The sequence below is a fragment of the Pristiophorus japonicus genome, chromosome 2, assembly GCF_044704955.1.
Source record: "Pristiophorus japonicus isolate sPriJap1 chromosome 2, sPriJap1.hap1, whole genome shotgun sequence".
In the NCBI taxonomy this organism is placed as follows: Eukaryota; Metazoa; Chordata; class Chondrichthyes; family Pristiophoridae; genus Pristiophorus; species Pristiophorus japonicus.
Window position 1 is genome coordinate 140,240,122 of NC_091978.1, and position 14,021 is coordinate 140,254,142.

The 14,021-nt window shown below is 49.2% G+C and overlaps 1 protein-coding gene across 1 annotated transcript in view; it reads left to right on the forward strand.

The window, feature by feature from the left end:
* The window catches only part of mtmr7b (myotubularin related protein 7b), a 277,663-nt gene that overhangs the window by 95,118 nt on the left and 168,524 nt on the right, over window positions 1-14,021 (forward strand). The window contains exon 5 of the mRNA XM_070869780.1: window positions 10,705-10,833. Within this exon, the coding sequence (XP_070725881.1) occupies window positions 10,705-10,833 (129 nt within the window). The remainder of the gene's footprint in view (window positions 1-10,704; window positions 10,834-14,021) is intronic.

A 14,021-nucleotide genomic window follows, 5' to 3' on the forward strand; every position in this document is an offset into this window, starting at 1 on the left:
CCCTACAGACCAAGGTTTAATAAAATGAGGCTTGAAGCTGTTGACAGTTCAGTAGAATAAAATTCCATACAAAATCCACTACACCCGAGCACTGAAATCAAACTATAAGAGAGGGCAGTCAGTGAAGTAGTTGAGATTTATCTTGTTGTATAAAGAACCAGATATTTAGCAAACATGTTTAGAAGGTAGCTGTATCTTTAGCTGATTCTTCACCTGAAAGATTGCTTGGCAGAGTCCCAGGAATCTCTCCAGTCAAAGCTTCCCATATCGTATTTATCATATATATCATACAGCACAGAAAGAGGCCATTCAATCCATCGTGCCTGTGCCAGCTCGTGGAAAGAGCTATCAATTAGTTGCATTCCTCTGTTCTTTCCCCATAGCTCTGCAACGTTTCCCTTTTAAAGTATATACCAATTGAATGTTTTTGAATCTGCTCCCATCACCCTTTCAGGCAGTGCATTCCAGATCATAACTCGCTGTGTAAATCCTTTCCAATATTCTCATATATAAACAGATGAGAGAACATGAAGTAAGCAGGTTGAATAGTAAATCAACAAAATTACAAAAATGAAAACAACAACTTCTGTGGATAGACACAGGTGAAGGGGTCAATTTTAATTTGGGGCAGAATTCAGGTGGGCAATGGGAGAAGTGCTCGTGTCGCCCACCCAAAGTCCTTGCTGAGAGACCAAGTCTAATTTCAGTAATTGCTGGCGAGCTGCATCTGGCCCGTTCCTAATTGTGGCACACATAGGAAGCTTGCCAGTCGAGGGGGACAGGACAGCAATTCTGCGTGCACTGGAATTGAGCCGGACATTTTACCCACTGCAGGAAAATTAATGCTCCTCCTGGCTCCACAAAAATATTTTATATAACAGAGCAACTATTTGTACTGTCCTTGTCATCTATGTAGACCATGTATACTAACTGTATAGTCACATAAGGTGTGGCACCAGAGAGCACTGCGGTGGGAGACCTGAGAGTCACCTGTATAGGTATGCAGGGCCCAGTATAAAAGGCTGCCCACCATGCTTGTGCCACACTCTGGAGTTACAATAAATGGGACTAAAGTCACAACAGCTCAAGTACAATACTAGACCTCGTGGAGTCATTCATAAGAGTATTAAAGACATAACAACTGGCAACGAAATTACGAACTTTCACGCAAAAATGACGAACGTTGGTGCATTAGAAAATTTCTCAGAGGGTGAAGATTGGGAAGCCTTTACGGAGCGGCTCGACCAATATTTCGTAGCAAACGACCTAGTAGGCGATGAACCGGCCACGCTGGCAGATAAGCGCAGAGCTATCCTGTTGACCAGTTGTGGGCCCGCGGTCTACAGCCTCGTCAGGGACTTGATGCACCAGAGAAAACAACGACCAAGTCATACGAGGAGCTGACGGTGCTAATTCGGGACCAACTCAAACGGAAGGAGAGCATCCTCATGGCCAGGCATCGATTTTATACACACCGCCGCCCCGAGGGCCAGGAAATCGCGAAGTACGCTGCCGATCTCAGGAGGCTGGCAGGACCGTGTGAATTCGGCACATCTCTCGCCGATCCGTCTTCGTAATTGGCATCGGTCATGAGGCCCTTCTTCAGAGGCTACTGTCTGCTGAAATCACCGTCACTCTGCAGAAGGCCATCAGCACCAGCCAGGCATTCATGACCTCAAGCTGCAGCTCCAAGCAGATGATGACTCACTCTCAGGACCCCTGCAAAACAGATACACCGCTTTGGGTACTGTTGAGGGGGATGACTCATCAGGGGAGGACAGCAGCAGCCAAGTTCATGGCACCCTGGCTGGCTCTGCTGCACAGGAGGGCAGGAAAAAGAGTGGGAGAGCGATAATGATAGGAGATTCAATTGTAAGGGGAATAGATAGGCGTTTCTGCGGCCGCAACTGAGACTCCAGGATGGTATGTTGCCTCCCTGGTGCAAGGGTCAAGGATGTCTCTGAGTGGGTGCAAGACATTCTGAAAAGGGAGGGTGATCAGCCAGTTGTCGTGGTGCATATAGGTACCAACAATATACGTAAAAAACGGGATGAGGTCCTACGAGACGAATTTAGGGAGCTAGGAGCTAAATTTATAAAGTAGGACCTCAAAAGTAGTAATCTCAGGATTGCTACCTGTGTCATGTGCTAGTCAGAGTAGGAATCGCAGGATAGCTCAGGTGAATACGTGGCTTGAGGAGTGGTGCAGAAGGGAGAGATTCAAATTCCTGGGGCATTGGAACCGATTCTGGGGGAGGTGGGACCATTTCAAACCGGACGGTCTGCACCTAGGCAGGACCGGAACCAATGTCCTAGGGGGAGTGTTTGCTAGTGCTGTTGGGGAGGAGTTAAACTAATATGGCAGGGGGATGGGAACCTATGCAGGGAGACAGAGGGAAATAAAAGGGAGGCAGAAGCAAAAGATAGAAAGGAGAAGAGTAAAAGTGGAGGGCAGAGAAACCTAAGGCAAAAAACAAAAAGGGCCACATTACAGCAAAATTCTAAAGGGGCAAAGTGTGTTAAAAAGACAAGCTTGAAGGCTCTGTGCCTCAATGCGAGGAGTATTCGGAATAAGGTGGATGAATTAACTGCGCAGATAGCAGTTAATGGATATGATGTAATTGGCATCACAGAGACATGGCTCCAGGGTGACCAAGGCTGGGAACTCAACATCCAGGGGTATTCAACATTTAGGAAAGATAGACAGAAAGGAAAAGGAGGCGAGATGGCATTGCTGGTTAAAGAGGAAATTAATGCAATTGTAAGGAAGGACATTAGCTTGGATGATGTGGAATCGGTATGGGTGGAGCTACGGAATACCAAAGGCCAGAAAACGCTGGTGGGAGTTGTGTACAGGCCACCGAATAGTAGTAGTGAGGTTGGGGACAGCATCAAACAAGAAATAAGCGATGTGTGCAATAAAGGTACAGCAGTTATCATGGGCGACTTTAATTTACATATAGATTGGGCTAACCAAACTGGTAGCAATGCGGTGGAGGAGGATTTCCTGGAGTGTATTAGGGATGGTTTTCTTGACCAGTATGTCGAGGAACCAACCAGAGAGCTGGCCATCCTAGACTGGAAGAAGGGACTAATTAGCAATCTTGTTGTGCGAGGCCCCTTGGGGAAGAGTGACCATAATATGGTAGAATTCTTTATTAAGATGGAGAGTGACACAGTTAATTCAGAAACTAAGGTCCTGAACTTAAGGAAAGCTAACTTCGACGGCATGAGGTATGAATTGGCTAAAATAGGATACTTAAAGGGTTGACGGTGGATAGGCAATGGCAAACATTTATAGATCACATGGATGAACTTCAACAAGTGTACATCCCTGTCTGGAGTAAAAACAAAACAGGGAAGGTGGCTCAACCGTGGCTAACAAGGGAAATTAAGGATAGTGTGCGATCCAAGGAAGCGGCATATAAATTGGCCAGAAAAAGCAGCAAACCTGAGGATTGGGAGAAATTTCGAATTCAGCAGAGGAGGACAAAGGGTTTAATTAGGAGGGGGAAAATAGAGTACGAGAGGAAGCTTGCTGGGAACATAAAAACCGACTGCAAAAGCTTCTATAGATATGTGAAGAGAAAAAGATTAGTGAAGACAAACATAGGTCCCCTGCAGTCGGACTCAGGTGAAATTATATTGGGGAACAAAGAAATGGCAGACCAATTGAACAAATACTTTGGTTCTGTCTTCACGAAGGAAGGAAGACACAAATAACCTTCCGGAGGTACTGGGAGACCGAGGGTCTAGTGAGAAGGAGGAACTGAAGGATATTCTTATTAGGCGGGAAATTGTGTTGGGGAAATTGATGGGATTGAAGGCTGATAGATCCCCAGGGCCTGATTGTCTGCATCCCAGAGTACTTAAGGAAGTGGCCCTAGAAATAGTGGATGCATTGGTGATCATTTTCCAACAGTCTATCAACTCTAGAGCAGTTCCTATGGACTGGAGGGTAGCTAATGTAACACCAATTTTTAAAAAAGGAGAGAGAGAGAAAACAGGTTATTATAGACTGGTTAGCCTGACATCAGTAGTGGGGAAAATGTTGGAATCAATTATTAAGGATGAAATAGCAGCACATTTGCAGAGCAGTGACAGGATTGGTCCAAGTCAGCATGGATTTATGAAAAGGAAATCATGCTTGACAAATCTTCTGGAATTTTTTAAGGATGTAACTAGTCGAGTGGACAAGGGAGAACCAGTGGATGTGGTGTATTTGGACTTTCAAAAGGCCTTTGACAAGGTCCCACATAAGAGATTGGTGTGCAAAATTAAAGCACATGGTATTGGGGGTAATGTACTGGCGTGGATAGAGAATTGGTTGGCAGACAGGAAGCAGAGAGTCGGGATAAACGGGTCCTTTTCAGAATGGCAGGCAGTGACTAGTGGAGTGCCGCAGGGCTCAGTGCTGGGACCCCAGCTCTTTACAATATATATTAATGATTTGGATGAAGGAATTGAGTGTAATATCTCCAAGTTTGCAGATGACACTAAACTGGGTGGCGGTGTGAGCTGTGAGGGGGACGCTAAGAGGCTGCAGGGTGATTTGGACAGGTTAGGTGAGTGGGCAAATGCATGGCAGATGCAGTATAATGTGGATAAATGTGAGGTTATCCACTTTGGTGGCAAAAACAGGAAGGCAGAATATTATCTGAATGGCGGCCGATTAGGAAAAGTGGAGGTGCAACGAGACCTGGTGTCATGGTTCATCAATCATTGAAAGTTGACATGCAGGTTCAGCAGGCGGTGAAGAAGGCAAATGGCATGTTGGCCTTCATAGCTAGGGGATTTGAGTATAGGAGCAGGGAGGTCTTACTGCAATTGTACAGGGCCTTGGTGACCTGGAATATTTGGTTCAGTTTTGGTCTCCTGATCTGAGGAAGGACGTTCTTGCTATAGAGGGAGTGCAGCGAAGGTTCACCAGACTGATTCCAGGGATGGCTGGACTGACATATGAGGAGAGACTGGATCAACTGGGCCTTTATTTACTGAAGTCTAGAAGGATGAAAGGGGATCTCATAGAAACGTATAAGATTCTGACGGGACGGGACAGGTTAGATGCGGGAAGAATGTTCCCGATGTTGGGGAAGTCCAAAACCAGGGGACACGGTCTTAGGATAAAGGGTAGGCCATTTAGGACTGAGATGAGGAGAAACTTCTTCATGCAGAGAGTTGTTAATCTGTGGAATTCCCTGCCGCAGAGAGTCGTTGATGCCAGTTCATTGGATATATTCAAGAGGGAGTTAGATATGGTCCTTTCGGCTAAAGGGATCAAGGGGTATGGAGAGAAAGCAGGAAAGGGGTACTGAGGTGAATGATCAGCCATGATCTTATTGAATAGTGGTGCAGGCTCGAAGGGCCGAATGGCCTACTTCTGCACCTATTTTCTATGTTTCTATGTTAAACCCGGTAAGTATTGTAAATAGAATGGTGCCTTTCACAGGCAGAACTGTTGAACGTGAATCTGCCCAGGGCAGAGCGTAGAGGCCCCCGAGTCCTTTAACTCAGAGTCCACCAAGGGGTGCAAACCTAAGTCGAGTAGCACCATGCTGGCATTGCAGAGGTAATCACAGGGCTCGTCAATGTCAGTTCAGAGACTATGGGCCCAAGTTTCCACATGATTCGCGCCTGATTTTTAGGAGCAACTGGTGGAGAACGGACTATTTTAGAAATCGCAATTCTCCACATTTTTTTTTCTGCAGTTCTAGTCAGGTAGAACAGTTCTAGTTTAGAACAGAATTTTTTCTTCAAAAGGGGGCGTGTCCGGCCACTGACGCCTGATTTGAAAGTTTCCACATTGAAAATGTACTCCAAACTAAAGTAGAATGGAGCCAGTGAAGATTTTTGTAGAACTGAAAAAACCTGTTCTACACATTAAAAAATCAGGCGCAGGTTACAAATTAGGCGTCCAGAACGAGGTGGGGGAGGGGGGGGGGGGGAAGGGAACTCATTAAATTCGACAATAAATCCTTATTTATACTTCTACAAATATTATACAAATAAATCCAACCTGAATAAACATTTATAAGCCAAGAAAAGATTAAATAAACCATCTTCCTACCTGTGTGAAAGTGCTTCAGCCAGAGAGAATTCTGCAGCCATTCGTGCCGCTGAGTGGGAGGGGGAGAGAGAGAGAAAGAGAGGGAGGGAGGGAGAGAGAGAGAGGGGGGAGGGAGGGAGAGAGAGAGAGGGGGGGGAGGGAGAGAGAGAGAGGGGGGGGAGGGAGAGAGAGAGGGGGGGGAGGGAGAGAGAGAGAGGGGGGAGGGAGGGAGAGAGAGGGGGGAGGGAGGGAGGGAGAGAGGGGGAGGGAGGGAGGGAGAGAGAGGGAGGAGGGGGAGGGAGAGAGAGGGAGGGGAGGGAGAGGGAGGGAGAGGGAGGGAGGGAGAGAGAGGGAGAGAGGGAGGGGAGAGAGAGCGGGGGGGGGGGGGGGAGAGAGAGTGGGGGGGGGGATCGGGTCGGGGAACAGGAGCGCGGGTCGGGTCAGTCGGGGGGGAAGCGGGTGTCGGGTCGGGGCCACCTCCAGCGAATGTGCAAAAAATCTAACTCACCATGTGAAAGAGGAGTCAGCAGATGGCTGTTAATCCAGCGCAGATTACGAGGAGATGGCTAGAGAGGCAGCTCAGTCCCAGAACGAAATGTATGGAGTATATACCTGCAGCACAGATTGTCCTCCAGTGATAATGAAAGTCAAGATAAATGGAGTTCCAGTCTTCATGGAAGTCAGTAATGAGCCAGGAAGCCTTTGAGAGGCTATGGAACGATCAAGCTGAATGACCCAAGCTGGTCCTGGTTTAGGCAATGCTGCGCACCTACTCCAAGGAACTGATATTAGTTGTTGGCCGTGCAGATGTAAGTGTATCCCATGATGGCGCGGTGCACAATTTACCATTGTGGATTGTTTCTGGTGATGGACCAACACTACTTGGAAGAAGATGGATGGGGAAGGTTCATTGGAACGGGGAAGACTTCATCCCTCCAGCGACCGACGTCCCCCGTGCTCAGAGGCAGAGCAAGCTCCCACCTTCGGTTGGACCAGGCACTGGAGAGCAGATCCGCGCAGCCCCCGAGGCACAGACCGCTCATCACAACTGCGTGGCGATGATCCGGCCGAGACGACCCGAACGCACCTTCCCGGTTTCAGTGGCAGGACTCCTGGGAATGAAGATTGGATCCGAGGGCACCTTCCAGTTTCAGTGGCTGAATCCCTGGGAAAGAAGATCACGGCAGTTGATATCATGGACAGGGAAAAGATGGCGTCCAAACCACGAAGTGCAGCGCTAATGGAGCAACGATACGTGGTTCCACGCAAGGAAGATGATTGGGGTAAAAGTAGTAAGGCCATTTTAAAGGAGACCAGCAGCCCGCCATTTTTGAATTAACTGCTTGAAATTGGTAACCAATGTAAAAATCCAGCTGTAACGAGGAAATTGTTGCTGAGCGATGTCAGGTGCAAATTGTAATCAGCCGGTGTAGCGGGCGAACACCGAACAGCCGGATACAGATCCAGCGGGCTACCAATGCTGTAGTCCGCGTCCCCGGGACCAGAACGATGTATCATAAAGTGTCCTCACAGCTGACAGAAGTAGTCAAGCCGTAGAGTAAACGATCCCCGGAGAGCAGAGGCACTGTTAGCGAAACCCTGCCTCAGATCAGTTTAACATTGCAGGCAACCGATGGCATGAACCGCCATGGGCCAGAAACAGTAAACTGCGCCTATGCTCGTAGTCGGCTACCGTTGCCCACCACCCGGGTGGAAAAGGCACAGTCCACAAACCCATTCGCCACCACGGCAATGCCCAAGAGCAAAGGGTCACCCGCAACAGCTCCTCCGAACGGGACCTGGACCAGCCAGGATCCCAAACTAGAGAGCGCTCACAACGGTGCCCTCAAGGAAAGCGAGTCAGCAGTTCCCTGCAAACTGCTAGACAAGATGAGGCAGCCCCATCGTCGCTTAAACGAAACGCTCACTCGTTCAGACCACTTCCCAGGAAGCAGCAGCGACACTGTGCAGACGAAAAGGACAGGGAGGTCACAGACACATCAGCTGTCTTTGGGCTTGCCCGACACGAGGAGTAATGGCAAGAGCCCTGAGCTCCGGCAACTCGAGCAAAATGAGCTAATCTCGCCCACAGACCCACTAGCATGGGGCGCTGCACCACCACTAGACGACCCTGATCTCATCCGGCCATGTTGGAACTAGACTGTCCTTGTGTACCTGTACTGATATACCTGTACTGATCATGTAAATGTACCGCACAAAAACCGTAACTATAATCCACCCAACAAATGTACCAAGATGTAAATTAAAACCCATGTGATGAACTTGAATGCAACTTGCATGTAACGGGCCATTAGCATAATCTCTGTGTGGGGAGGAGAATGGAGTAGTCATGGACTCACAACCAGAAACCACGGGGACCTCGACTGGCAACATATCTCACTAACAACCCACCCAAGCCAGAAGCGACCCTCCAATGGTCAACCAGGAAGAGCAAAGCCCAGGTCACCGTCAATGTATGAGTAAATTTGGGGGGAAGTGATGTCATGTATGTCGACCATGTATACTAACTATATAGTCACATAAAGTGTGCCACCAGAGGGCACTGTGGTGGGAGACCTGAGGGTCATCTGCATAGGGCCCAGTAAAAAAGGCTGCCCACCATGCTTGTGCCTCACTCTGGAGTTACAATAAATGGGACTAAGGTCATAACAGCTCAAGTACAATAATAGACCTCGTGGAGTCATTCATAAGAGTATTGCAGGAAGAATGTTCCCAATGTTGGGGAAGTCCAGAACCAGGGATCACAGTCTAAGGATAAGGGGTAAGGCATTTAGGACCGAGATGAGGAGAAATTTCTTCACCCAGAGAGTGGTGAACCTGTGGAATTCTCTACCACGGAAAGTTGTTGAGGCCAATTCACTAAATATATTCAAAAAGGAGTTAGATATAGTCCTTACTACTAGGGGGATCAAGGGGTATGGCGAGAAAGCAGGAATGGGATACTGAAGTTGCATATTCAGCCATGAACTCATTGAATGGCGGTGCAAGCTCGAAGGGCCGAATGGCCTACTCCTGCACCTATTTTCTATGTCTATGTCTAACAGTCCTTTTTCTGTCCTTCTGTGCCTGTGTCCTCTGGACTCCGCCCCCAAGGTCTCCCGCCTGAAACCGAAACTGGAACTGGGGCTCTGAACCGGATATGGGGCCCCGCAATATTGACAGACCATATTGTTCCTCAGAGTCTGCTGGCAGTGGGGAGAGAAGCGGGTGGTGGAGAGGGGCGGTGGGGAGAGAGTTTGTGGGCGGTGGGGAGAGAGTTTGTGGGCGGTGGGGAGAGAGTTTGTGGGCGGTGGAGAGGGGCAGTGGGGAGAGAACCTGTGGGCGGTGGGGAGAGAGTTTGTGGGCGGTGGAGAGGGGCAGTGGGGAGAGAACCTGTGGGCGGTGGGGAGAGAGTTTGTGGGCGGTGGAGAGGGGCAGTGGGGAGAGAACCTGTGGGCGGTGGGGAGAGAGTTTGTGGGCGGTGGGGAGAGAGTTTGTGGGCGGTGGAGAGGGGCAGTGGGGAGAGAACCTGTGGGCGGTGGGGAGAGAGTTTGTGGGCGGTGGGGAGAGAGCCTGTGGGCGGTGGAGAGAGAGTTTGTGGGCGGTGGGGAGAGAGTTTGTGGGCGGTGGGGAGAGAGTTTGTGGGCGGTGGGGAGAGAGCCTGTGGGCGGTGGAGAGGGGCGGTGGGGAGAGAGCCTGTGGGCGGTAGGGAGAGAGTTTGTGGGCGGTGGGGAGAGAGTTTGTGGGCGGTGGGGAGAGAGTTTGTGGGCAGTGGGGAGAGAGCCTGTGGGCGGCAGCGAGGGGAGGTGGGGAGAGAAAGGGGAAGCGGGAGAAGGGGGGGTGGAAACTCAGGGAAGATGGATCATGTTCTTCCAACCCCATTTATACCCACACCCAATTTTTCGGAAAGCTCGGTGCGTGTGTTACATGGGATATCGTTGGAGTGGATGATATCCAGAAGTCACGACACTGTCACTATTCACTTCATACTCAATAAACCTGTTAACAATTCGTAACCCACACACAATGCTCCATCTATGGCGGGGAGGGGGGGTGGGGTGTGGGTGTAAGATCATGCACTTGTACTGGGGTAAGAACTTCGGCTGGGGGAGGCAGCACGTGCTGGTATAAGGGCCTTCAGCTGGGGGAGGGATGCACTTATTCCGGGGTAAGGGACTTTGGCTGGAACTTGGTGGCTTTTGCTGGGTTGTTCGAGATCTGTCCTCTCTGGCTACTGAAGTCATAATGGATCGAATTACAATTTGCAAAGTCAGTCAGAACTTGGGCTGGGCGGTTCCAGTGACACATTCCAGAGAAACTTCAGGGTGTGGCTTATCCTCCAAGGGGACCAATCAGCAACAGGTCATGTGATAATGGAGAGCCAATTAGAGACAAGGCAGCCATTTTGGCAATACAAATAAACGTGTCCTTTATATAACTGCTCCCCGCCACAGAAAACGTACCTTTTCTGGAGAGATCTTTTAGGGATCGCTGATTGGGCTGGTAATATGTAAATTTTGCTCAACAATTCTTGATGGATTTATTCCTAACCAGCTTTTTAATTTCCTGTCAAACATTTACAATTATTTGGTCATGAAGAGTCACAATATCAGCAGCATGTGCTTTATTTCTGTTCTTAATTTTTTTTCTCCATCATAGGTTTGTGATACATACCCTGCAGAGTTGTACGTACCAAAATCGGCCTCTACCCCAGTTATCGTCGGCAGCTCCAAATTCAGGAGCAGAGGACGCTTTCCTGTTCTCTGTTATTTCTGCCAGGATAACAATGTACGTACAATTTCTCAAACTTGCAATTAAAAAAAAACATAACTTCTTCAGTTCCTGTTCAGATAGTAGCCATTTTCCCTGTATATTGCATGGTGGAAACTCTTGTGTCGTGCTTTGAATCTGAACATATTTGTATATAAATGCGAAGTATTACATTTTGGGAGGAAATCAAGGATTGTGAGTGTATGCTTAATACAAAATGCTGAAGGGAGTGCTGAACAGAGACGTGTAGGAATTTCAAAACGTAAGTGCAAATAGATAAAGTGATAATTATGGATTTTCTAAATAGATCCATAGAATACAAGAGTAAAGAAATAATGAAGTTTCACAAGGTAATGATTAGGCCATAATCAGAGCTTTGGGTGCCCTATTGCAAAGACTAATTCTGGATTTTCGGCTAATTCTGTCTCAGTTAGTGCCCTGGCAGGGCGTTAAATGCTGTTTTTGGGTGTTGTGCCGGGCGTCCAGGATTTAGCGGTAAGATTCGGCTATTGGTTTGCACAGCGCAAAAACTTACCGCCCCGTCCTCTGTTTTCAGCATGATTATGACGACAATCGTCGTGCAAGGCTGCACTTGCGCCCCGGATGGAACTTTTGACCTTAATGCCTCATTTAACACCTGCCCCAGGAAACACTTGAAAAAAAACAGGTGGTCCCAGGGTGCAGCAGGTGCTACTGGCGGCATATTTAAACAGAGGCTGGAGGATCTTATATCGGAGTTGTCAGTGACTGCTACGGTTGTGCACAGAACGCTGCGTGAGGTTCCGAGTTGCAAACGGCACTTTTATGTGCCATGACACTTTGCTTACAAAGTCAGTGAGAGATTTCAATGGGGACAATACTAGTTCGCCAGTGTATCATGCTGGCTGCTATTGGCAGGCGGCTCCAAACTGGAAGAAGGGTTCTTGGCCATGTTGGCCATGGAATCGAAAAGGTCGCAGATGTATGGGGAGGAGGCCTTACCCCCCACAGGTTTACAGGGAACATTGCTCATACCTCCAGATCTCTGAGGCGCAGTGCGTTAGAAAGCTGTGTTTCCAAAAAGAAGTGCTGACAGAGATATGCCAGCTCCTACAGGCAGACAGACAGCCTACCAGCACCAACAGGACTGCGCTGCCCGTCGAGGTGAAGGTGATTGTGGCTATGGCCTTCTATGCCTCCGGCTCCTTCCAGACAGCGGCATCTCTTAGTACGCTGCACATTGTTGCATTCACCAAGTTACAAGGGCACTGTGCGCACGCAGAATGGACTTCATATAGTTCCCAATGAGCAGAAACAGCCAAAATGCGAGGGCTTTAGGCTTTGGAAGAATTGCAAGCTTCCCCAAGGTTCAAGGAGCCATTGATTGCACACACGTTGCCTTGTGAACACCATTAGCCAGCACAGAGGTCTTCAGAGACCGAAAGGGATACCACTCTCTAAACGTATAGCTGGCCTGCAACATACACAGCGCATCCTCACAGTGATGCTTTCATCTTGCGTGAGAGCAGTGTGTCTCGAATGTTTCAGTGACAAAGATAAAGGCAGGGCTGGCTGATCGGGGACAAAGGTTATGGCCTGGCCACTTGGCTCATGAACCCTCTTCGCAACCCCACCACAGAAGCCGAGCAGCACTACAATGAGAGCCATGCAGCCACCCGCAACATCATCGAACAGACAATTGGAGAGCTCAAGCAGCGCTTCCAATGCCTGGACCGCTTTGGAGGCAGCCTTCAATACTCCCCTCAACAGGTCTCCGAATTCATTGTGGTGTGCTGCATGCTGCACAACTTAGCCATCATGAGGGGCCAGGCCTTGCCAGTGGGATTGCAAGGCCACCTGAGGAGGAGGAGGACAAGGAAGACGAGTCTGGCAAGGAACCCATTGCGGATCCGCCACAACCACAGGGGAGGTAGTGTGGAGAATCGGCTGCAGCAAGAGTCTTACGTCGCCAGCTCATAATGGACAGGTTTGCTTGAACGGGGAAGGTGGGGTTGCAGCTTTGACTCATGACTCTGTGCCACCATGTCGGCTCATCCACACTGAATTCTGCAATGAGACACAAGACACCAGTCATCATCATCATCATCGTCATCAATGGCAAGAAACATTTTTATTAACATCAGGAATGAACAATGCCCCCCACCCTCCCAACAACCCAAAACAATACAATCATAATACCAAAACTAAATAAACACAACACTTCTTCCTGCAGCAAGTCAATGCAAACTAACCCATTTCTTAAGATACAACAATTGACAATGTGAACAATTCCACATGAGCTCAAACTCGTGCCTGCTTTAATGGCTCTTAGACACACTTTCCCCCTCTTCCCGTCAGCCTCCTCCCACGCCTGTTGTTCCTCCTCAATGAGACCTTAGTGCCTATAGCAAGGCTGCTAGAGGGCTGCTGTGTTAGCGGGGAGAGGGGGGTGGGGAGGGGCGGCAGACAATGCAGACGGCGTCTGAGGATGCCTTGGACCAGTTCATGGCCTGGAAGATTACTGCGCCTCATCATCGGCGGAATTAGTCACTCCTGGTTGGGTTGTCAACCGTGTATGGTGCATGGTTGGCGAGTCAGTGGTGGGAGCCGAAATGCTGTCATCCTGAGGAAGGACAGCACCTTCCATTTCCTGGGAGCCACTGACTCTCTGATGGGGCTGGGCCTCAGCATCTGGAGTACAATATGTCTCCACAACTTGCTGGTCGTCTTCGGCACTATCCCTTCCCCGTTGGATAGTGGGGAACACAGAGAGGATAGCAGTAGGCTTCGACCGCATCACATCACCAAGCTGAAGTGTAGCTTGTGCCTGCGATTCGAGTGATGCTGCAACATGCTCAAGGCATGCACCACACACTCTGGAATGCTACTGTCGCTGGTCGAGGCCACCAGCCTGTGTGTGTGGGCAATGCTGGAGTCCTGAGTCACATTGACAATCTGTGATGCTGCCTCCATAATAGTCGCAGTAAGCTTGTCGATGCTCTCTGGGATCCATCCCAATGCATCCATAAGTTCACGGTGCATTGTTGTGTTTTCCCTGGACATCGCCACAAAGTCCAGTTCCATGTCTGCCTGTCGTTGAGCAGACTGACTTTGCCGACGCCCCCTCTGGAGAGTTAGCCTGCGAGATTGCCCTCTCGCATTGCGTTTTTGTAGGTGACTAGGGCCAGGAGCCTCCGAAGACTCAAACCCCTCAAAAATCTCATTGC